Below are 25,538 nucleotides of genomic sequence, written 5' to 3'. Positions count from 1 at the left end.
TGTGACATGCATTCATCCACTCATTATTTTTTGCTTGAACTAAAGAAAAACATTTTGGAGTGTATTTTTACTAAGTGAAAAATGCATTATCGACAGAGTTTTGCTATTTACATTAACTGCCTAGTACATTGATAACACACCAATGAAATCTGAGATTTGATTAACCTGGAGACACAGTGAGTTGAGTTGGTGTACAAATTTTATTTAATTATGGAACAAATTTTTACATTTACTTTTAAGTAGCATTTTTAGTTGCTAGCAGTAAGATAAGATACTTAGTGTAGTATGCTAACAGATACCCTAAGATACACAATGATAGTCAAGGGTATTTATAACTTCTGAGTATGGAATCTAGCTTGTTCAGTGGGTGAATTGTCAGCCTGGTGTCAGTCGAGTCAGTCTGCTGTACTGTAGAAAAAAAAACCCAACAACATGATTTTTTAGCATTTAATTGATGTTTAAAGTCCACTACAGCATCACTTCCTTTGGTTCTAGGGCAGTGGAGTAAGTCTAGTAGATTGTATTAAACTCACTTACATAAAAGTTACATTAGCTAACAAAGCTAGCTGGCTAATGTAACTCATGCTGATTTAGATATTAGCTATCTAGTTAGCTAATATTAAAATCTAGCTTCATTAATTAATTTATGATTAAACATGTTAAGTCAGTAGGAGACTACAAATGGCATATTACACTGTTTAAATGAATTATACTGTTTATCATTACTTGAACATTAAAATGTTCATCATATAAATGTATTATTATTATTATTATTATTATTATTATTATTATTATTATTATTATTATTATTATATTAGTAATTATACACAGGATAAGTATCCTATGCCAGTCCATTAGAGATTCACATAGGGCCCAACCTACTCTCTCCACATCATCATGGGCTCTTCTCAAGGATCATCAGGTAGGCACCTCCATTTGCTGATGTTTCGGTGAAATAAGCCCAGGACATTTCCAGAAAGCTCAGTAGTAAGGCTTGGTGTCACAGCCCCACTCCCTCCAAGCTCACTTTTAATCCAAGCTGCACAACTGGCCTTCCTGGTAACAAGGGTGTTCCCAGCCCCACTTATACCACATGCACATTGCCACCAGTTCTATACAGGCCTACTGTATAGAATAGCATACTCAACTGCACTGCCCCCACACAGCCAGTAACTTCCTAACCTGTAAAATCCATTTTGGCTTCCTCAGCGACATAGGCTGTACCCTGCCCCACTGGCACCATTAATGCGTACTCCATATCGATTTTACCTAATACATCACTAAGCTTTCCGCAACACTGCAAGTCAATACTGACCCAGACATAGTAACAAATCCTACAACACCCATCTCTACGGGTCTTATATGCACCTGTCACCAGAGTTGTCTCACGTCAGCCAATAAATCTGCATACTTCAGATTCTTCTTCTCAAAAGCTTCGGCCACTGCATGCTTTCAAATGGAATTGTTAGTTTATTTTCTTAAAATGATCTTTTTACTTTCAGAGAACAACACCATCTCAGGCTTTGTTAGCACAATATACTGTGGGACCTTTAGTTTTTTACCGACATCCGCTAGTAATTTCTAATTTCATGCTTCACTTTAGCTACCAATATTCATAGCCTGCGCTCACTCTCTAATACGTTGACCCTCATGCACAAACGTAACCACTTTATTACTATCGCCACTAGACAATGTGTTAACCTCTAGGCACTTATTATCAAATAAATAGTTTAATACTCTAAGCACTTGATTATGTCTCCATGTATATCGTCCCTGACAAACTAACTATACATGGTGATATAATGTGCTTCAGCGTTGTCAACCCCTGCACATACAACTAGGGTCTTCACTGTCTTAAGGCTTTGCAGAGTTAGAAGGACAACGTAAGATGCTCCATGCAAAAACTTAATGCAACTTTCATCTGTTTCCCACAACTCTTGCCAGGTGATTTTCTGCTTCTCTAGATTTTGCCAACCAAGCCGTTGTAGCCTTGTTTTCCTTGTGACGCAGCTACTGCACGTTGTGCTTCCTCTTCGGCTCGAAAATAAAACTAGTCATCATTTGCCTTCTCTCTGGCAATGTGACCTTATTAAACACTTTCCACGAATCACCTAACCCATAGCCTGATTTTCCGCATTACACTTGGCCAATCAAGTTCCTTAGCTTTAATGACCTCTTGACTGCACTGCACCGGAATCTACAAATTCCCCTTCCTTCCTTCCAAAATAAATTTGTGACTCACCTTAGCACATTTACATTCCTCAGCCAAACTCCTCAGTGGTAGCTTCAGCACTGCTCCCCCATACCAAGCCACACTACTTAAATAACGCAGAACTCCTAGCCAGTTCCTTAGAGCCTTGATCATTATTGCTGTATGTTAGAAAACATGAAGAAAGCCTTACTGCAAAAGACACACATGTAAGCAAACTATTATTGTTAATCCTAATTGAAGTATTAATACATATACTGAATATAGACAATATGGGTAACATGCTAAACCTTGCAATTAGGGTAGTGTTTTGATGAAGAGGACTAGAAATGGAAAACTAGAGGGAAATGACAATATTTTGGGTTACAGAAGCAATTTTTTGGTGGAGCTTATTAGAAATGAAGATCGAAATAGCACCTCAAAAGAAAGAAAAGGTTATTGAATTTAAGTACAGACGATTATTTTTATACAAGTTCTGTCTTTACAGTGACCTGTATCTGTCTCTAATGTGAACGCATCTGTCCTCCAAAATGGCATGCATGTGCACATTGATACATTTTTGCACTAGTGGGAGCAATATACAGATGCAAGTTTTCTTTAATTGATTCTATGGTTTACACACAGCAAAATTACAAAAAAGGGAGCAGAACACATAAAAGAACAGAAAAGTGGAACTACAGATACATATAATAAATTATTATATGCAGTATGCAGCCAAATCAAAACCTCTAACTCTGCCTGCAGGTAAACTCATGCCACTCCCCATACCTGAAAGACCCTGGTCCCATATAGCTGTTGATTTCATCACTGACCTACCCTGCTCAATACTGGCAATACTACTATACTTACGGTAGTAGACCGGTTCTCCTGTGGCATACAATTCATTGCCTTCCCTGGATTACCCACAGCTCTTCAGACTGCAGAGGCCCTGTTCAACCAGGTATTCCATATATTCAGCATCCCGGAAGACATCTTGGGGACCTCAATTCACATCCTGTGTGTGGTCAGCCTTTGTCGAACACATAGGAGTTGCCATTAGTCCAACGGCCAATGCGAACGGACTAATAAAGAACTAAGCAAGTTCCTGTGCTGTTTTTGTCTGCACAATCCCTCAGACTTGTCCACGTTCCTTCCTTGGGCAGATATAGCTCAAAACTCGCTCACGAGTTCCTCCCCTGGCATAACAACTTTTGAGTGTTTCCTAGGATACCAGCTCCCGATGGCCCCGTGGACTGCAATCACAACCGATATCCCCGCTGTGGATTAATGGACGCAATGCAGCGAGAGGGTATGGGAGGAGACGCACCAGCAAATTGAACACGCACTCCAACGATATAAGGAACTAGCAGATAGACAGAGAGGAACTACTCCTGCATATCACCCGGGAGACCGTGTATGGCTCTCTATGCAGGATTTCCGTAAACTGGATTCATGTCGCAAACTGGGTCCCAAGTATATCAGTCCCTTCGAAGTACGCAAACGCATAAATGAAGTGACTTACCAACTCAATCTGCCTGCACATCACTGGATCTCTAGGTCATTCCATGTCTCACTTCTCAAGCCTGTCGTTCTAGGTCCTTTGGATGAGGTGTCTCCTGATGACACTCCACCTCAACCGATTGACTATGACAGCACCCCGGTGTATGCGGTATGCCCGACACAGTAGGAACAATGCCTACCAAGGAACCAAGCCACAAGCTATATATACAAAGGGAAAGACAAAGACAAACAATGCAAATGTGATGATTAAGGGGATTATCTACATTTTTTTTCTCTTGACTTTAGCAATGTGCCTTCTTTCAAATGTAACAAATCTTAGATATTGTTGCTTTAAACTTAAGGTCTGTAAATTTTCATCTCATTTGCATTGTAAGGTTCCTATTAACACTAAAATTGTGGAACGTTTTTAACCACAAACCTTTTGCACTAGACATTAACTAGAGCCTCACTTGTTAATTTTAGATTAGTAGATTAATTGTTAGTTTGATGGAGAATATTTTAGTGCTAGAAGTGGGCATCCAGACCTTAGAAAGTGTTAGACCTATCGAGGTCTGGATGCCTTAGGAGAAAATAGCAAGCCCTCAACTCCAGCACTACACCATCACAGTGGGGCAAATGGGTGACGTTTCGGCGAAATAGCCAAGCTTCGACTTGCCCAAGGGAGCACTACACATCCCCAGTTTGCATGTCCAACAGGTTTGCCCTACTCAGCAAGGCATCCGTTGGTAAGCCTGTTGAAAGAGTTATATCTTATCTCTAAGATAGTTATTCACATAGGAGCTAATGATATATGCCTTCGTCAGTCAGAGATTACTAAAAATAATATTGAAGAGGTGTGTCAATTAGTGAAGGTGATATCCAATGCAGTAGTATGCTCTGGGGCCATCTCAATGCGGTGCAGTGATATAATGTACAGCTGGTTATCTTCGCTGAAATGCTGGATGTCCAAGTGGTGCTCACAAAACAATGTGGGGTTTATAGATAATTGGAACACATTCAAGGGCAAGTCTGGTCTTTTAGGACAGAATGGTATCAAATCAAATTTATTTATATAGTGCTGTTGTCACAAAGCCGCTTTACAAATGTCCAAGCCCAAGTATCCATCCTACTAGGGAGGGTGCTGCTCTCCTTTCCTTTAACATAAGACATAGTCTCAAAACCTAGTTAATCTATGACAATCCAGAGTGGAAGTCAGGCAGCAGACAAACAGGCTAAACCAACCATCTACTGTTCGGTACGTGACGTCACCCAAAGTTTATCATATCGACACTATCTGTTCCCAAAGCTAAGCAGAAATACAGAAAACAAAGAAAAACATGCCTTAATAACATTAGTATTAAAGTAATTGATTCACAGAACACTGCCTGCACCTTTTACATAAAGTTGGGTTTACTAAATGTTAGATCCCTAACATCTAAAGCACTCATAATAAATGAAACACTAACAGATCATAGATTTAATGTATATGTCTAACAGAAACCTGGATCGAGCCAAATGAGTACATAGCTTTAATTGAAGCATGTCCTTCAGGCTACAGATGTGTAACCACCCTTGTCTAACTGGCTGTGCAGGCGGCATTGCAGTTATTTATACTGACACACTAGGCATAAAACAGAAAGTTGGTTATTATTTCAAGTCCTTTGAAATTTTTTTTGTTACTAGCATAAATTATGTAGCCAGCGATATGACACCCACCCAGCCTCTTCCACTAATTGGCATCTACAGGCCACCAGGACCCTACTCAGAATTGATTATGGAATTTGCAGATTTCCCTTTCTAATCTAGTCACTCTAGTAGAAAGAGCCTTTATTGTTGATGATTTCAATATTCACTTTGAGAGTGCCCAAGACCCTCTGAGATCAGCCTTTAGTTCTATGTTAGAATCGATTGGTTTCACCCAGTGTATAAGAGAACCCACACACTTTGGTGGAAATATGCTTGACTTAGTCCATTTCCTAATTTCATTTGAACTACATATGAGCCACAACCTTGCCTAGCTACCATACCAGACACACGATCATGCCATCTACTGCACCTAGATTTATTGCAAATCTCCCAGACTTATCATTTTGGACTAGGATACCCTCAAACCACACGGAACTTGATCAAATAACTGAATGCTTACAATCAAGATTCTGCTGCATCAGTATTCTCAGTTGCCATGGCTACTCCTACATTCTCCCTGATGTACCTTGCTGTAGCCCACCACACCTCCACCCAAGCCAACTACTTATCCATTGCCCTTAATGGATGTTATCTTGTGGGATGGGTTTCAGACACATGCACACTATTAGGACTAGACTAGGACCTCTAGAAAGTTGGACTAAACATTAATTGCTTATTTTTTCATTTTTAATTTGTTTTTCTCCTAAAATTGTTATTATTGTGGTGACCATTGTCGGCCAGAGGAGGATGCCCCTCCTTTGATTCTTGGTTCCTCTCAAAGTTTCTTCCTCATGCTCTAGGGAGTTTTTCCCTGCCACTGTCAAGATGCTTTGAGACAATATCTGTTGTAAAGAGTGCTATATAAATATTTTTATTTTTTAAATTTTAATTTTAAATCAGATTTGCTGAGGGATACCAATCCCAGCTTTAAACAAGTTCTGTTTTATAATGCTTTTGTAGTTTTATATGTGGTTGTTTTTACTTTAGGTTGGAGAAGCTACCCTAGAAGACCATATGAAATAGAAAATAGGAAAACATGAGATAGCAAATCAGAGAATGAGGGCCTCATTGCATATATTGTTGCAGATTAAACTAGACCTATTCAGCTGAGGTACATCAGGTCTGTGAAGATGTGATACATTTGAGAAATATCATGATACTGTGTTTATTGGCAGCACATGCAAAACACAAACAAGGATTTGCATGACAATTTTTGACAGTGGAAAACAATTCTGGTGGAGCATGTTACTGCTTTCTGGAGTATGAAACAGAGGAAAGCCTAACCCAAATGTGAACTTAAAAACATAATCTAAAAAAGGAGTACAATTCAGATAACCATGCTTGATAAGGATGCAGCTGAAAGCAAAGTTCTAAGGCAAAACTTTAATGCAATATTATTGCTATGTTATTTTCATATCATCAAGTAGTGTAAAAATGCTGAACCAGTTCATAAAAAAAGAATTCAATGGAACTTCTGACTCTTCTTTGCTCTACTCTTTGCTCTAGCCTTCTTCAAACCCTGACTATATCAGAAGCATGAAATGAGCTGAAGATTCACAAGGAATGTAAGCATACATTTATCTATTGTGCAAAAATTATTTCCCAGTCCTGTGATACCCATGTTTGACCAAAGAAATGTCACAGGTGCTTTCAGGCAAAGCATTCAAAATTGTAATGGAACAGCTTCACCTTCACAAAAAACTGAGTTTAATTATGCAAAAAAAGAGGAAGGATTTATTATGTATTGGAATAATAAATATAGATATATAATACATACAGAAACAGAACGTGCTACAATCCTACTCCTATTAATGAAAGGGTGAAGAAAAACATGAATCACCATATCTTAATTTTGGTGCTGGTTCATCTGAAGTTATCGTAACTTCAAAATTCACTCTAAGTGGAAATTAAAAAGTTAAATCAAACAAGTCATTGGCTATGGAGTTAACGTCACATATTTCAGCAAACAGAGGCAAGTGGTTTGAAAACAAATGAGATGTTCTGAAAACCTTACTAACCTGCTGGAAGTTGCTGGTGTTTATATTGGAGTACCAGCAGTGAAGTTCACATCTGCACATTAAGGCAAATATAATAGACCAAAACATGAAGATGGTGAAATTGTATGGGTGTAATGAGGCCAGAAATGACCTTTGGTCATTGCTGAAGATTACACTAGAATTGGAAGACAAAAAAAGGCAACATTGTTTCACCTTTAACAGTACATGTATATCAAATACAAAAATATTATCTTAGCTATATAATTGCATTATCACAGTACTTACTCTCTAGATTTGTTTCTCAATTTGGAAGTGATGCTGCCTCTCCAAAAAATTGTTTTAACATCTTTTCAACATTAACATCATGTTTCCAAATGATAAAGCAGAGCAAAGGAGTCTCCAGGACTATCAGTGGGTTTTGATACCAGTGGTGCAAGGTCATTGGTTCCCGGTTATATCAAATGTCCTTAAGTGCAAGGTGTATATGTTAGACTTCCTGCAGAGTCCCAGGAAGAATTTCTGACATACTGGAGGCATGTTAAGCACCAAATAAAAAAACAATTAAAAAAATATTAACACTAAATTTTGATGTGTCCAGCTATATAGCCCAAAACTAATTTAATGTGCAAAAACCAATGAACAGTCATATCATCTATTTATATTTATTTCTTTTTATTCTTTAGTGCCTATGGCACTTTAATTGTTAATGGTATTTCTTTCTGCAATTTAACTCTGTCATTCAGTGATTTGGATTTTGCTGTTTATTCTAATAACTTGACTAAACACTGTCCTATAATCAGGGTTGGCTCACATTCATCTTAGGCTGGGAATAGGCTAAAATGAAAATGGTCTGCTGCTCAAAAACATCTGGTCCACAGTAGCTTTGTGGTCTGAAACTGATGATTGAAATAACAAAACATTTGGGCACCAACTCTCCAAGACCAGAATTCAAGTACCCTGAACTAGAGGATGGCCTATTTGATTCGCTAGTCTCTAACATATACAATAAAGGTGTACCAACAAGGTAAATGTGTCTGATAGAGATGAGTAATGTCATCTTTATCCTAGACTGTACAGTTTACCATTTCTACTGCCACGTAGTGAAGCAGTTTTCATTACCTTTTACAGCTTAATATTTTAACTAAAAGAAAACATTTTTAAACAAAAGAAGCCTTGTATTTTTAAAGTTAATGTAGGGGCCTTATATCATCTTGTTATAAATTAGGTATCAAAAGGAAAGCTCCTACTTACACATTACAACTGCCTAAACTTCGCAGTTGTCATGCAAGCTCATCTTAGCTCATTTCGCCAGAACCATAGACTGTACGTAGTCTACGGCCAGAACTACCACTAAAACAAATAACTAGCAAGCTACTAGCGCTACAAGTTAGCTAGCTAACATGGAATGCCAGCTAGCTAAATAAATGGACAACCTCTAAATTAGCTACACAAGCTGTTAGCTAGATAGCAGACTAAATTAACGTTAGCTAAAAGTTAACTAACACGAGACAAACCAAGCTTTTACTAGCTTCATTGGTGCTAGTTCATTGGTACTAGCTATAAATCAAGAATTAACCCCCAAAATACAAAACATGACTAGCCAGCCAGCTAGCCAGCCATCGTAGCAAGCTACTCAGAATGTGTAGTTTGTCCATCAAAATTCTCTCAGGAAGATTTTGGAAAAGAGGCCTTATTGAATTTGTGGATTATTTTGTTATTGTCAATAACATCAAATGTTCCTACTAAACTCAGACTGTGTATACAGTCTGATTCCCCAGCTGACTGCTTGGGGCATAAATGAAGCACCGCTTAGGCACCAGATTTGAGGATGCTGATTGGCTAAATTTATGTTGCTATGTGCAAATCTTGTGTCAGCAATTGACTGGGCTGCTGCTCTGACAAGGTAATATTTATATCACCCCAGAAAAAAGAGGGAATGAAATAGGAAGCTAATGTCTCCAAATATATTTTATAGAGTACATGTTATCTTTCATTATTAGCACACTCATACTTAAAATAAGTTGTTAGTGATTATTAAAAAAAGGTTTATTAAAAAAAATCAGGGAGGGTGGCACCCTAGCACCCTCTGTTGTCCTGCCGCTACTGAAGATCTTATTTCAGCAAGAGCATTTTTTTTTAGAAAGGAGAAATAATTTGAAATCTACCCCCCCCATCCTTTTCCTGATTTTTCTTTTTCCAATTTTTGTACTGTTTTGCACTTTTCATTATTTTTCATGTATTTATTTTCTTACTTAACTACTTAGGGATACTTAATTTTAGAGCAAGAGTTTGATTCCTTTGTGGTCAAAGCAGCCCTAGTGAGTGCAATGGAATATGCAATAGAAAGAGCTATGCTTTCACTTGGTTGTGGTTTAAACTGCATTGAAAATTTTAAATGAATCTATTCATCAAACAGACTTAAAATATGCATACTAACAATTTAGTAACAATCAGACAAGAATGATAATCAGATGCTGCAGAAAACACTGTTGGAAAGAATGACACTGTTAGCATTTAACATAAGCAATTTTATTCCTGAATATAAGTTATGGCCAAATTATTTTATTTTTAATTTTCAGGGCTAGCAGATGCTCTTATCAAAAGCATCAAAATATTCACAAAAGTGCTTTGAAATGTACTCTTAGAATGTATCTTAGCCAGTACAATAGGTTAGAGATACCATTGAAATAGAATACTGCTAAATGCAATAATCAGTACTAAGGCCTGGAAAAAATGCAAAATAAGTACTGTATTCAAACAACAAGTGCAATACTAAACAATACGTGCTAGAATTTACATTTAATTAACAATACTACAAATTTCTATAGGTGCAGGATTAGTGGTCATTTAAATACCCCACAAATAGATCTGTAGACAGCAAGGTCTCTGCTGTTCATACAAGCCAGTAGAAGTTCGTTCCACCATTTGGGAGCCAGGACAGAGAATAGTTTTGATGCTTGCCTACCATGAGACTTGAAGCATGGTGTTTCAAGCTGAGCCATTGACCATTGACCATTAGCCCCTTTGTAGGCAAGCGCCAAGTTTAAAATCTGATGTGGGCAGTTACTGGAAGCAAATGAAGGGAACGCAGCAGTGAGGTGACATGAAAGTGATTTGTGAATGTTGGATGATAGTTGTGCTGTTGCCTTCTGGATCAGTTGTAGAGGTCGGATGGCCTGTAGAGGAAAATAAGCAAGTAGCAAGTTTCAGTAGTTGAGCTTTGAGACACTGCAGAAACACCTGGGTAGCTTCCTGTCAGAGAAAGGTCCAAATACTTCTTAAGATGCAAAGGAGAAATCTGAATGACCAGGTCAGGTTTGAAACGAGAGTTGAGAATGATAATTGGTTGTTCAGAGTTATGACAAGGCCATGCCATGAGCAGCCTCAGGTGGCGAGACCAGGGAATTCTCACAAGAAAAAGTGACATCATGGTGAGGATTGGGATTTCCTGGGATGTACAGATACTCTTTTTTGCTGGAGTTGAGCTTCAAGTGGTGATTTGTCATCCAGGAAGTGATGCCCGTCAAGCATGGTGAGATACAACTGGAAACCAGAGTGTCAGAAGGTGGGAAAGAAAGGGAAGAAAAAGAGGGTGTAGCACTGAGCCCTGGGGGACTCCGGTGGAGAGTCTACATGGAATGGATATTGATCCTCTGCATGTTACCTGATAGGACCGGCCCTCCAGATAGAACTCAAACTACTTCTATGCAGAACCAGGTATACCGAGTTTGGAAAGAACAGAGAGAGGCATGTTGTTGTTTATTGTGTCAAAGGCTGCTGAAAGGTCCAGAAGTATCAACACAGATTCTCGGCAGCATGACGTTTCTCAGTTACTGCTGTGAGGGCAGTTTCTGTTGAATGTGCCAGTTTGTAGCCAGACTGATTGGGATTCTGGAGCTGGTCCTGGGTGAGGAAAAGAGATAATCGATTATAGACTGCTCATTCAAAAACTTGAGAGGAAAGAGTGGAGTGATACTGGTCTGTAATTGCTTATGTCAGAGCTGTTGAGTGTGGCCTTCTTTAGGATTGGTACCATCTTTGAATGCTGTTAGTACCTATCCTGAAGATAAAGAGTTGTTGATGATGGTAAGGATGAATGGAAGCAGATCTCTCAAAATTGTCTGGAACAGAGTAGAAAGAGTGGGATTCCATGGGCATGAAGTCAGGAGTTGAAGGATTTTGTCTGTGGCTAGCAGAAAAAAATAATTCAAAGAGTTAGATATAGGGGTATGAACACTGGGGGGAAGAGTGGGGACAGAGGAAAGGGACTGGCAGATTGCTGCAACCCTTCTAAAAGAAGAAATCTTCAGAAGAAAGAGAGGAGGGAGGAGGGTTAAGTAGAGAAGCGAAAAGAAGAGCTTGTGTGGATTGGATACTGATTCTAATTTTCCCTTGTAGTAGGATGCTTTTGCAGATGTTACTTCTAGAAATTGAAAAGAAGAAATTGCTATGAGCTGAGGTCTGAATCTAGGAGAGTTTTCCTTCATCACCTCTCTGTAGTACTTAGTTCTCTCCAGTGGCAACTATTCTTTTAACCAGGGGGTAGGAGGGGAAGATCTTACATGTCTGGAGGAGAGAGGGCACAGAAGATCCATTTATGAAGAGGGTGTAGAAAGGAAAGTATTAGCAACTGTATCCAGGGAGAGAGAAGAAAGAGATTCAGAAAACATAGTTGAAGCAAGTGAGGAGAGAGTGATTGTGTTGGAAGGAAGAAGAACATGTAGGAGCAGTGTGGATAAAAGGAGTCGGTAGGAAGAGAGAAGGCTAGAAAGTGATGGTCTGGTAGGTGGAGGGGGGGGGGGGGGGAGTTACTGTGATGCCCATTGCTGTGGTGGTCCAGCTGAAAATCAGATCCAGAACATTGCCTGTTCTGTGAGTTACAGCAGAATGGTTAAGAGTTAGGTCAAATGACAACAGTGGAAGGATGCAGGATGAATATAGCTTGTCTGATGAAAGGTCGAAGTCATCAAGGAGCATGAGTGGGTTTCCTTCATTAGTTGAAGTCATCAAGTAGAATGAGTGGGTTTTCAATTGACTCCAATTGAGAGTGTCAATGTCATCAATGAAGTTATGTAGGGGACCTGGAGGATGGTAGATGACAATTATGTTACGTTTACTGGGGAAAGACACTGTAATGGCATGGAATTCCAAAGAACAAACTGAAAGAACAGAGAAGGAAAGTTTGATGAAATGCCACTCTTGAGAACAGTAAACCTGTGCCACTACCTGAGCCAAGATGCTGTAGAGAATGGAATGAAAAGGCAGAAGACAGGGCAACCAGAGTTGCTGAGCTCCAGGTCTCTGCTGATCCAGGTCTCTGTCAGAACCCGTAAGTGTAGTGAGTGGAGGGATGGTAGGGCTGAGATGAAGTCAGCCTTCTGGACAGCAGATTGCCATTTTCCAGAGGCCTTTTATCACCATGGTCTGTGATTGATTGTGATGAACATAGATGTGTTTGCTGGTGTTGTGGTGTCTGTGATGATCACAGAGTCTCTGATATCCATGGGATATGCCTGCTACAGATGTTTGTAACCTTTAGCAGAGTCATCCTAATTTATTAGTTCAGTAAGTGCTGTGTTGCCCCCAGTTCACACCTATGGGCCAAGTTATATCAGTATAATGTTACAATAAAATACATGATGTAAAATACAGTAAAATACTATGTGAGCTTAGTATATTAATTGCAAATGGTATTTTCATGTAAACTGCAACATTATTTAAGTGTAAAGATCATCAGGAGGTTTGTAAAAAAAAAAGTGTACAGAGTAAAATTTAGTGTAAATAGTAAGTGTAAATAGTAACTGCAGATGCTATTTGCACTATGCATAAATACAGTATACTAAGAATATATAATACAACAAATACAAGTCATACCACGAAACATACATTCTCATTGAAGGCCTGAGAGCAAAGCATTAAAGGCATGAAAGCAGTCTTAAGCAGGCAAGTTATGTCTTTCTAATTGCCTTACTGTCCAGGAGCATCATATATTTAAACTTTTTTGTGCCATTTCCATCTCCACTAGAAAATGGTTAAATCACTGCTGCATTGCTTTAAGGGAGTATGGTCTTTGCCAGTATATGTCTTTAAGGCATACAGGGTTTAGAAAATTTAGAAGGGGCTTTTGTAATCCAAATGAAGAGTGAAGATTGCAGCAATCCCCTCCTGTGGTATCTCTCTCTCTCTCTCTCTCTCTCTCTCTCTCTCTGACTTTTTCTCTCATGCTGTGATCGGAATCCGTTGAACTGGCTGTCTGTTGGCATGGCAACGGGGATGACTTTTGTGTGATTGCCTGTTAACATGGGGGTTGGGGGTCAAGAGAGAAAGAGGGAACGGCCTTGTTCAGGAGGGAAATGAACACCACTCTCCTCAACAAAGCTGCCTTTGAAATCAAAAAGTACCTCAGAACTCCACATTCCCCACTTCAGTGTTGGATCAGAAATATCAGAATTCTAGAATTCACAGAGCTCTGCTATTATAGTCTTCTAGTCTTCTCTATTTTATATATAGTGGTTGAGTGTTTACGGAGCTCACACAATAACTACTGTAGTAGTGCATTTGTAAGACTTAATATGTATAATGAGGCAAATTGTAATGGTAATATTTCCCTTTATGAGCTTAATAACTGATATTGTGTTTTTATTTTTATTTATTTATTTATTTTTTACAAAATACTAATATTGTTATATAACTAAAACGCAGGAACAGGTGTCAGTATACTGTGTGTGAACTATTCAAGGCATAAATTCTAAAGACAACCTGACTGGAAATACACGCAGCATACTATATCGTTTCATAATAATTTAAAAGCTTACCCTACTTTATCTCCGTAGATTCTAACGCACTGTTATGCGAACTATTTCCTTGGTACCATTTAGATTTAAGTTAATATTAACACCTAAAATTCCACAACGAGCTTTGCCTTCGACCACTTCCTGAAGCACCTGTTTAACAGGTAGGCGAGCCAACACTACTACGCACCGATAAAGAAACATGGACGCTCTAAAACCTCAAATTTAATGCAACTCTCCCGTAGAAACGTAATTGTAATCTGCCTTTATGATAACATGGAGTTAAGAGAGCGGTGGCAAATTGCTCATGAAAATGGCTTTTGGGTTCGTTTATTTGTCAGCCTGGGTAAGTGAAACGATTTATGTTTTGTTTAACTAGCCTACTGATCCCCAGCGTTCACAAAATGGCACTGTCGTATTCTGAAACATCTGAAACGAAATCACAATCCTTGAGTGTTATATAGAGGTATTTGGTTTATTAGTAATATTTAACGTTGATTTTACCGTTTATAAACGGTTGTAAAATAGCTTATTCACCGTACATACACTGTTTGCTCTTCGACTCAAGAGAATAATACAAATAAACGGGTACTAATGCCAACTAATGCGACCAAGAGAGAAACTTTTTGACCGAGCAAGGAAGCATTAGAATAGGCCTAAATTTAGACTAATGTAAATTGTTTCATTTCATTTAACATTTACATTAGCAAAAATGGTCAAGTGCTACACAAGTATTTTCCAAACTTTAAACAAAAATAGTTTTGCCTGCATATTGAAAAAAAACAAACAAACATCAAGGCCTACTCTAAACAAAACAGATTTTGTCACTAAACTGTGCTGCTTAACTGTGCTATTTCATGTCTTTTTGTCTTGAAATTAACATCTGTATTGTTGGCAAAGATGATAAAAAGTTGCAGGTACTTTAATGCTAAAGTCTAAACATACGCTGACTTGCATTTGTGTAGTAAGTAGGCTATTGTATATAGTGATTTCACATTCTTTGGTTTCAATGGGAAAATGTTAAGGTCATGTAGAACCTCAGCATTCAGATGATTGAAAGTTCTATTTTTAAGAGTTTTCAGTCTTTTTCGTATGGAAAGCTGATCTTACCCTGTTGACATGCATGCAGCAGTGACAGTCTGTAGTGACTGAAGGTTATGTTCATTGCTTGAGGACAACCTGTCATTCATACTGCTTGCCCTACATTTCCTATATATAAGTTGTCATATACATCAACAGATTCACAGTAAGCCTGTTTCTTGCCTTTTATATGAATACTATTTTATATGAAAACCATGTAGTAATTAACATTCCACAACATTCCAATGTTTCTTCCTATATGGTTACCAATGGGAATACAAGGAAGAGTCCCAGTCCATCCTTAGCTGCGCCTTTAATAATTTCCACAAGCCCCTAGTGAACTGGTAATGTGTAACTTGATAATGAGTAACTAGAAACCTTGTGGGTCCTGGTTTATGTATGTAATTCCTCCCCAACCAACTTCCTGCAGAGGTGTAATGTCTGTTGCTTGCACATTATACAGATTAATATTAGAATAATGAACTAGCATTAATTTGAACTCTGTTCAGTACCATAAGATATGTATTGTGTATTGCATAAGTATTTTTCTATATGTATGTTGTAATGAGTTAAACAGTTTTACTACATTGAGCATGTCCCCAAACATTTCGTGATTGTTTTTTTTCCCTTAAATAATGTTTATATTTAACAAATACAAATACACTAAACAAAAAATAAGTGATTATTATAATAATAGCTAATCTTCTCTAAGAACAGACCCAGGTTCAGTCTCTCACTCCACCTTCAGATGCAGTAACAGTGCTGGAAGAAACCTTAACTGCACTTGGTTCATATGCGTGTGAGCATTCGAGAGTGCTGTAGAATTCCAGATCTGCTGGGCATGTTTGGCATCTGTTCCTGGTGGTGGATTTCTGAGTGAAAGGTCCAGTGTGACTCATGTGCTCTTTAGCTGTTCTTTCATCTCCATAGTAGCATAATTTTTAAAACCTTTGTTTTATTAAACCTTATCATTGATTGGTTCTTAGGTTCCTAGCAGACTCCTGCACTGTGGATGTTTAAGGGCTTTTGAACGTAGCAGGTTGCCTATCTTTATGTATGTTTAAATGGGTCTTGGAAAAGGTGTGTGTCTGTGTGTGTCTGTTGGCATCTATCCAGTATCCCAAAAGGAAGTTCAAACTGAGACTGACAGAATGACTTTGACAAATTACTTATGTCCTCTTAATGTGTGCTTGGGTTCTTGCTGTCTGCAGGTTGTTATACCTATATGTAGCCAGTGGGTGGGCTGCTCCTGTCCTGGTGGCACACTGTACACTGTTACTTTTTCTACATTACTCACCCAAGTCAGTAGGTTGTGAATTTGAGAAATAGCTGATGCATTGTATTGGGCACTATGCCACTGAGCAGAGCTATCTGCATGCTTGCTATACCATGTTTTAGTCAAAAGGCCAAAACATGATCCCATAAAATGAAAATTCCACTCTGTGTATTATCCATTTACATTAGCCCTCACCTCACCCTCAACCCTGCCATTACCTCATAATGAATCTTCTCAGAAAATTAGATAAAGTTGATTGATATTGGGGTGTTGAGCTGCCAGTTATGTTTTTCCCCAATGTTGAAGTAAGCTTGTCAGATTCTAGTTGTTGGAGGTGTTGGAATTGAGGCCAGACAGACCCTCTCTGGTAGGGCTGCTTGATTAATGGATGTGTAAACTTTCTCTTAGATACAGACTGATATCTCAATCAGTCTGACCTGGACTGCTTAGTCAATATATTGAATTTGTACTGATACAGATTATCTTCTGAATCAATGGGCCTAGATGCACAGTGACCGAGACTGAGAGAAAAAGTATACATAGCTTTAAGAATGAGGTGTTCACTAGATCACTCCTCCCAGTTACTCCTTTTGTAAACAGCAGCAGTTGAAAATCAAGGACAGTGAGCCTCATGTTTGGTCATGCACAACACAATTTTGTATGTTGGTATTAATGAACACACATTTTGTGAGTTTGTGATTTTATTGGAATAGGGAGAGCACTAAAATACACAGTATATGGGGGATTCGAGTGCCTGAGAAACACAGCTCTATGCAGAGGGGTCAATGTTCAAGTTAAAAAAAAAAAACAAAAAACCTCAGTGACTTTGGATCAGTTGGTTTTGATAAATAATTCTACCTGCTACCAAAAAACAAAATCCTGGAGAGGACTTTTACTCTATAATCCCGAACCTAGGGCAGAGATATTTAACTCTTGTCCCTGATTTCTAGTCCTGAATTTTGAAGTTTTCTGTAGTTATACTTAACTGTATAATTAGCTAGCAAGTAATGTAATTGTTGGATAATTGGTTGGATAGTTTGTCAAACCAACCAAAAGGGATAGTGGAAATGTATAGTGGATTTCTTGAAGACTGAGATTTAAACACTTTTTATTACCTTATTTATTCACTATTAGTGATTAAAAAAAAATCCAGAACTTGATTTTGGATTTGAGGTGGGAAATTGAATACCTCTGACCTAAGGGGTGTGACAGAGCTATATGGAGTGTTTGCAAAGCTCTCAGAAGTTTAGCACACTGAGTTCCACTGTTTCTATCTTGTCTCGTGCAAAATTGTAAATTGTAACTAAGTGCAATTGTGATCTCTCTTGATGTTGAGTACAACATAGATGGCCTAGTCATCCTCATAGGCAGTGTGATGTAACTCTGAAAGCTGTTCCTCTCCTCTGTAGGGAGCACTGTAATCCTAACAGTATCTTTGTGTAGCATTATGAGGCTAAAACTGTGTTGGTGAGCATGTCATAGGGGTGGCTTTGGCTACAGCTGGTTTATGGAAAACATCTCAGGGATGTTCCAAATGATGATTGCTCACTCTGTTGTTATTAATTTTCAGCCTGTGCAATGTCTTATTTTCTGTTAAAAACAGCCTTGACTGGAATTCTGGCTGTCTAGGATTGTCAATTGCATTTCTGTCAGAAATGGGTGTTGTTGGTCTCATTTTAGATATGTGAAAGGGCACATATTGAGAAGCTTATTGTATGTCTCCTTATAATTTACCATCAACTTGGCCACTAGGCAGAAACTGGACATAATACATAATAATAAAACCACTTCTCTGGTAGTAAGCTATCTGGGGCTGGGTTTCACAGATATGTATTAAGCCTAGTCCTGGAATACATTCTGATGTTAGTGGTGATACAGCGCAAAAAACCTTAATAGATTAGTAGTAATCTTTTCCTGGATATCAGACTCTTGTTCAATATGATCTATATGATGTCTGATAGTCTTTATTACATCATAGCCAGATAATGGAGGACATTACTGATTCTTTACCATTATTTCTATACCTATTATATTATCAGACCTTGTCTCTCTACACATTCTTTACATTTAAATATTCACTAAAATGTTTTCTTATTCACTAAAATCTTGTTCACTTATTCATGGTTTTTCTCTCTCTCTCTCTTTCTCTCTCTCTGCAGTGCTGTGTTTGGAGCATGTATACTCTATAAAGGTTAGTGCTTTGCAGGACGTAAGTGCAGTGAACGGGCAGGTGATCACACTTTCCTGCTCCTTCTCTTCAACCAGCCAGACCACCAGCCTCATATCTGTTGACTGGTCTTTCAGACCGCAGAGTGGAGGCCCAGCCCAAAGTGTGAGTGGTTTTGATTTTTTAAATAGGTGGAACTTGCTAACAAATGCAACTTGAACTTATAAACATTGCCTCAGGAATTATAAACCTGTGTTTCTGGTCCTTTTAACCTAAAGGAGGGTTTAAAAGTCGTGAACCTGGAGCAGGGTAGTGTTTTTCACCTGTTTTAACGAATCTGTTTGAAGTAATGTTGTTCATAACACAAGGCGGGTCAGGGCAGGGGTGCCTGGTGGGTCAGGCCACAAGTTCTCCAGGTTCACAGCCATGAATTGGTGTTGTGATAACATGTTTAGCATCAATGATGTCCTGAAGGAACATGCAATAATGCATGTTGTGCTAAGAAAATAGTGGTGTGGTGTAAATGTGTTTGTGTGTGTCAGAAGGATCAGGCTAGACCACATCCTGAGTGAGCTGTTTCTCTGTTACCCACTGGAACAATGTGCACATGCAGGCTGCCTACCTCATGTGAATTATTCACCACAAATGTTGCATAAGAACCCATAGGAGGAGTTACTCTCTCAAATGACTCTGTTCTGAAAAAGCTAGTGAATGTCTCTAGAGTGATGTTACCAAGCTAGATTCTTTTAACTGACGCTTGACAAGTACAGAAAATAGTTCTGTAATTATTGCCATTGTGTTTGTCTGTTTGTCTTAAAATGTTGCCTACACAGAACTTCCTTACTTAACTAAGAAACAAATATGGCAATAGTTGCAATCTTTTCTAAATGTTTTTTACCTGTTCATTAAAGTCAGTCTGTCTGAAACGTGGTGGTAAACCCCAGAGAACATGAGCATTAAAGGGCCGTGAGAAAACATTAGACTTAAATATGATGGGTGTAGCTTTGTATTGAAACATACCACAGTATCACTTTAAGACGGGTGTGCCAGATTATGGTGACTTTCCAGGAAGTTGGAAAGACCTGCTCTGTTACATTTGTTTGTTAGTGATGAGGATCCCTGCTGTTTAGTAATCTGCTCTGAGGCAAAGGTTTGAATGACCCAGATTTCATTGGGTCCACAAAAGCGCATTGTGACTGCTATAGTTAAAATTCAGTTTACAAGATAGATTGGTAAGAGGAAATTGCATTAGATATTTGAAAAAGGAGAGTAAGAGACATGTCAAGGGATGTGTATATAAATGAATAGCTAGAGAGTGCGATTTTAGTGAAATATTAAAAGATGGAGAGGGGTCAGGTGCTCAGGAGAGAGTGTGCATGTTTGTGGGTTTGTGTGTTTTTGTGGGAATTTGTGAACATACACATGAAATGTGGGAATTTGAGGGAAGCTTAAGTTTGCGTGCGTGCGTGCGTGCGTGTGTGTGTGTGTGTGTTTGTGTGTGTTGGTGTTGAAGTATTATTTCCTAGACGTGTGTGTGTGTGAGTGAATAAAGTAAATCAGAGGTAGCCATCATTGCTCTCACTTACTCTAACAGCCACTCTCACTAATTAGCTCTTAGTGGAGTCATGATGTCATAGCTGTGATGGAGAGAAAAATAAAGTTATCCTCACAGGTCATTTCAATAACTAAGATTAAGTATGATACCTCAGTCAAAGATATTTAACACTGTTTAAAGTTATAAAGTTATTATTTTTTTAAACTATTTTGATTAAAATGTTATTGAATGCAAAGACCTTTTAAGCAAAGTCAGGTTTTTAGTGTTTTAGGTTTTTAGTATTTACTTTAGTGACAACCTGGCCAGCTATTTGGGTTTTGGATGTTTTAAAATCTGAGACACATTTATGATATTATTTGCGCTTTATTAGCCACAACAGATGGACCTTGATAAAAGTTATGAAATCAGAAGAGATTATCACTTTCAAGATAGAACTGCTGCATGCAATGTATTGTTAGTCTAAGTTGGTGACCAAATATCCTGTGGTGAATTCAGATAGAGCGACCTCTCAGTTTGTAGAAGGGATTTCTTTCTCTTTCTCTTTGACATGCACACATGCAAGGCTTTATGATGGTGTGTCATGTTGTGACACCCTGCCTCCAATTTATTGGCTTACCATTTTTTGGAATGCAGTCAATGACTATCGCAGTTATGGAGTAAAGTAAAAATGTAGTACTTTAGCAGCAAATGTGGATCATGTTAGGAGTGGAAGTTATGTAAAGTTATGTACAGTAAATATCATGATGGACATGGAGTATTGTTTTGTAGTTGGGCTAAATTTGAAAGAAGGCAGAGTGGTTGTGTGTGTGTGTGTGTGTGTGTGTGTGTGTGTGTGTGTGTGTGTGTCAGACATGGACCTTTACTATTCTGCTCAACAAATTATTGTTGTATTTGACATGCAAGTTACTCCTCTATGGCCTTCTTTAAGAATGTCAAACAGACCCATCAATTAATGCTGCTAAATGTCAAACCAACTCCTCATAGAACTGAAGTGTAAGGTCTCTTGTGGTTAAGTCAGGAACTGACAAGCCTGTCATGGCAATATCAAATCATTCACTGCAGAATCTTTGTCTTTTTATCTTCTTTTTTCCTCTCGCTCGCTGTCTCTGTCACACTTACTTACACACTCACTCACTCACTCACTCTCTCTCTCGCTCTTTCTCGTACCCCCCATGTAGGTCCTCCATCAGATAAGGAGTCGCACAGTCATAAACCTCTGGCACTGTCCATCTCCTGCTCCCCTTACATTCATTCCAGCTTTTATTAAATGTCATTGAGCAATTACTGAATGGCTCAGTTGTTTTCTACCATACTCTGTTATACTCTTTATCTCTGTCTGCCTTTGACTATTCTGCCACATATCTTTTTAAAGAAACATATAATGTTATAAGATGTAACTAAAAAATATAAATGTGGTGTGTTAAAGTGTAACTAATATGTAATTCCATCTTTCCCAGATTTTCCATTTCATGTCAGTAGAATACCCTCCAGAGGATAAGCAGTTTAAGGGCCGTGTCAGATGGATGGGCCGTCTGGAAAGTGGGGACGCATCGATTCAGCTGCTCAATGCATCTCTCAGCGACAATGGCACATACACTTGTGCTGTCCGCAACCCCCCTGATGTCCATGGCCTTCCTGCTCAGACCCTCCTCACGGTCACTCCCAAGAGTGAGAGATGCTCCTTGTTCTCTTCAGCCTAGAATAGAATTACAGCTACAATCATGCCTTTTTGTTCACTCAAATTCCTGGGGTATTTGACATATTGCTTAGATACATTGCATCAAAAAATTGGAATGTCTTTTGATGTTTGGGACAGAAGAGCTCATTTCAGATTAGTGTGGTGTTGTTTTTTTTTGTTTTTCTTCCCATGGAGGTCAAGTTCTGAAGGATGGGTGACAGACAAAGATCCAAAGTGATTTCTTCTTCTGACATTTTGAAGTTTTTACCAAGTAGATTTGTTGCAGATTTTCTGTAAACTGATGATCAGATTTGGATGTAATTTAGCTTTATGAATTGTTTATTGTAGCATTTGTGAACACTTGTGATGTTTGTATATGATTTATAATAATATGTTTATAATAATTTCTGGATCATAATAAGTAGAAGTAGCTGCATAATTAAAACTTATTTACTTAATTACTCATTTCTTCTTTTGTAAATTTTTAAAAATAGAAATTCATCCAGAAATTGCTTATGCTGTTTATTTGCTAGGTAATTATTAAAGTGAGTTCTTAGTCTGTTTTTCCTGTCACATTGCCAATACAAAGAATGCTGGAGGTGTTCCAGGTATTATGTCAATCTCTCTCTCCCTGCCTCTTCCTTTCCTCTCTCTCTCTCCCTCCTTTCCTCTCTAAGGGACAGGCATGCATTTCTCAGATGTGGCTGTGTTGCTGTTCTTTGTCCTCTTACCATCTGGCTTGATAGGATTCGTGCTCTTAGCTCGAATTCTCTGCCCCTGCTGCCCAGAGAAAAACTCACACCTCAGCCAACACTCACCTATAGAGGTCGCCCATGGGTAAGGAACACCCACTGGCAGGTCTGAGATCAGCTCCCATCCCCTCCCAGCACTATTTTAGTGATTAGACCAAGCATAAAACTGACCCAGGAGTAGTATATGAAAAGGAGTCATTTAATCAAGTTTACATGGCATTCTCTGATGCACTGTTTTGATCAGTCGGAGGCAAGGTACCTCAAATCTAGATCTGCCGGGCCATTATTGCTAGAGCTACTGAGCCATTATTGTACAGTAATTATTTCCTTATTTCCTTTGCCCTAACACAGTGCTTTTATTTATCATTAAAACTTTCCAGACACTGCATAAAAAAACAACATATGATCAGCCAGAAATTATAATGTAATAAAATGAGACAACTACATTATCAAATAAAGTAGACTTTGGTCTCTGAGTTTCCCTGCATGAGGAAATGTTCTTATAGCCGTTGTGCTGGGTCCTTTACAGGGAGATGCATTTCCAAAAGCAGCGCAAGCCTCCTGTCTGTTATGAATGCTACTATCAGGTGGAGTATCTGATATTTTGCCTCATCACATTTCTGAATTCATGAACAAATGTAATGGACTCCTAATCTCAGATTAAAAGGACTTCCAGTGGAGAACACACAAATACCTGTTTAATCTCAAACCTGGATAAGTGTGGGGAGAGTTTGACCCTTGCAGTGTATGTATATTCTCTGGTTTCCTTCTGGGTTAGGACTCTGATGAAGAGTTTGAGCTTGAGAAACATCAGATGACGTCAGTGTCTGAGTCCCAATATTAGCCACACCTGGAGCGCCAGCACTTCCTTCCTGTCACATGATATTCTGGAGAGTGACTCACAGTATCTGAGTCACAACATTGACATTGCATGTACCGTGGACAGCCTGCATGAATACTTTGACTTGGCTGATTTAGTTTGAGAGTGTTTTGTGAAGGGTTCATAGGTCGACTGATGTGATCTATACTTGTCTGGAGTTTGGACACCAACAGTCTGCTGGATCTAGGTATAGGTTTGCTTATTCTTGCTTTTAATACATGTAGTTCTGATCATCTTGAAGAGATATACCAGCTTTACACCTTCTGCTGTGGGGAATTCATTTTAGGTTTAGACTGACTGGTAGACATGCATGATTTTGGCTTTGTGTGTGACCATGGGCCATTTTCGCAGATTCAGATTAGGTTTAGTCCAGGAATAATTGCCCCTTTGGTAATTTCCTGTTTAAAATGTCAAAATGCTGTGTCTGACTTACACTATTGATGCTGTTAGTTTCTGCTTCTTATACAGAGAGATGGAATCCTTGGTGCTCTGACTCCCAGATGTTTAATGCGATTTGTGGGCTAATAGGATATTTTAGTCAAGAAATGCTAATATGGCTAGTGGTAGACAAACAGCTTGTTTAAAATAGTTAGCATTTAATTTGCATAATACTTAGTTAGCATTTAGTTTGCATAATACTACCTGGCTCGTACTACTCACAATGTGAATGTGTTGGGGAGAAGTAGTACCTTAATGCATTTCCATGAATATTTTCCCACAGTTTAGTTGCAGCCCTAATCAGACACATGCTGTCCAGCCATACAAAGGTTACAAGGTTTACAAGGTATCATTAGATTAGGGTTGGATCTAAACTCTAGAGCAAGGTAGGCAGTTATATCTCCAAAAAAGGCCGGTTTCTGCTTCAGCTAAGCAGGCACATACCAGATTCCATTAAATGTAGAAGTCAAATTAGCAGTGTTTCATTGGTCTGTATAATTAACACGATTGTGTCATGGTCATAGAACTTGTGTATTCTTTCTATATCATGGATTCCAAATTCTTCTTCAGTTTGTGCATCCATTAACGTAATAATTTTTTGTAGTGTTTAAGTTATTTCAGTTCATTTCCTGTTGTAAAAAAAAATGATTTATATTTATTCCGTATTTCATTTTCTGTACTACATTAATCTATAGCTTTATTGGTGTGTGTGTGTGTGTGTGTGTGTGTGTGTGTGTGTGTGTGTGTGTGTGTGTGTGTGCGAGCGCGCATTTCTGAAAATACATGTGCTTATAAAGATGATGTATTTTTTTAGTTGTGGTACATAGTCTTGTTAAAAATTTATTTAATTTATGCATGATCTAAAGTGTGCTTATACAGTTTAAATGTAGTGACTATTGTTTGGAAGTACCTAATATATATTTGATTTAAATGACTAAATAAAATATCCAAATCATTCTAATCTCTTGTTTTACAGCATGTGTAATTTTATCACAAAGCTATTCAGTTTGTTAATATGAAAAAAATTATTTCTTGGAGTTGGCCAGTTAAGAAATACCCTTTAGTAGACTTTGCAGTCTTCATCAGGGATACAGGTTTGTTTAGTCCAGGATGGAGCAAAAAGGCAAAAGGGAATTTGTGATCATATTTTGTGCAGACTGAGTGGGAACGTGGGACTAATGTGGGAACAGAGAATGAGACTGTAATCTATTATGCAATTAGATGTCAATGTTGCATCATAGACAGTGGTGTATGTGGTATTATATTGTAATTGTCCCTAATGGTTTGATGCTGTAGTTGATCTGGATTTTCTAACCCTGATCTTGAATACCCTAAATGCGGATAAGACTGGTCATTTGTTACAAATGGATAACAAATCAGTGGTGTGGCAGCTTTACTCTATATTTCAGTTTAATTATGGGAATTTTAAAAATTATTTTATGCCATGTATGTTTTTGAAAAGGGTGTCTTCCCTCCAGTCTGTCTCTGGTGTCCATTTCTCCTCAGGGCAAAGCATGCTTCTCTACAAACACCCACTGGGTCTCCATTTA

The 25,538-nt window shown here is 38.4% G+C and overlaps 1 protein-coding gene and 1 long non-coding RNA gene across 2 annotated transcripts; one reads left to right on the top strand and one right to left on the bottom strand.

The window, feature by feature from the left end:
* Positions 1-325: 325 nt before the first annotated feature.
* LOC145651886 (uncharacterized) lies at positions 326-14,293 on the bottom strand. Its single transcript, XR_014117963.1, has 5 exons — positions 14,187-14,293; positions 3,711-3,907; positions 3,059-3,218; positions 2,243-2,370; positions 326-408 (listed from the first exon to the last, which is right to left on the bottom strand). It is a non-coding gene; the product is annotated as an uncharacterized LOC145651886 (long non-coding RNA).
* A 29-nt stretch (positions 14,294-14,322) lies between these two features.
* Positions 14,323-24,949, top strand: mpzl3 (myelin protein zero-like 3). Its single transcript, XM_027016168.3, has 6 exons — positions 14,323-14,508; positions 18,678-18,850; positions 21,698-21,908; positions 22,596-22,755; positions 23,200-23,257; positions 23,449-24,949. Exons 1-6 carry the CDS (start codon positions 14,391-14,393, stop codon positions 23,512-23,514), a joined length of 786 nt encoding a protein of 261 aa, XP_026871969.2. The 5' UTR covers positions 14,323-14,390; the 3' UTR covers positions 23,515-24,949.
* The last annotated feature ends 589 nt before the right edge of the window (positions 24,950-25,538 follow it).

Source organism: Electrophorus electricus, chromosome 17 (assembly GCF_041902795.1).
Source record: "Electrophorus electricus isolate QZ-2024a chromosome 17, ASM4190279v1, whole genome shotgun sequence".
NCBI lineage: Eukaryota > Metazoa > Chordata > Actinopteri > Gymnotiformes > Gymnotidae > Electrophorus > Electrophorus electricus.
The sequence above is the reverse complement of the archived record's forward strand: the minus strand, read 5'-3'. Positions and strand labels throughout refer to the sequence as shown.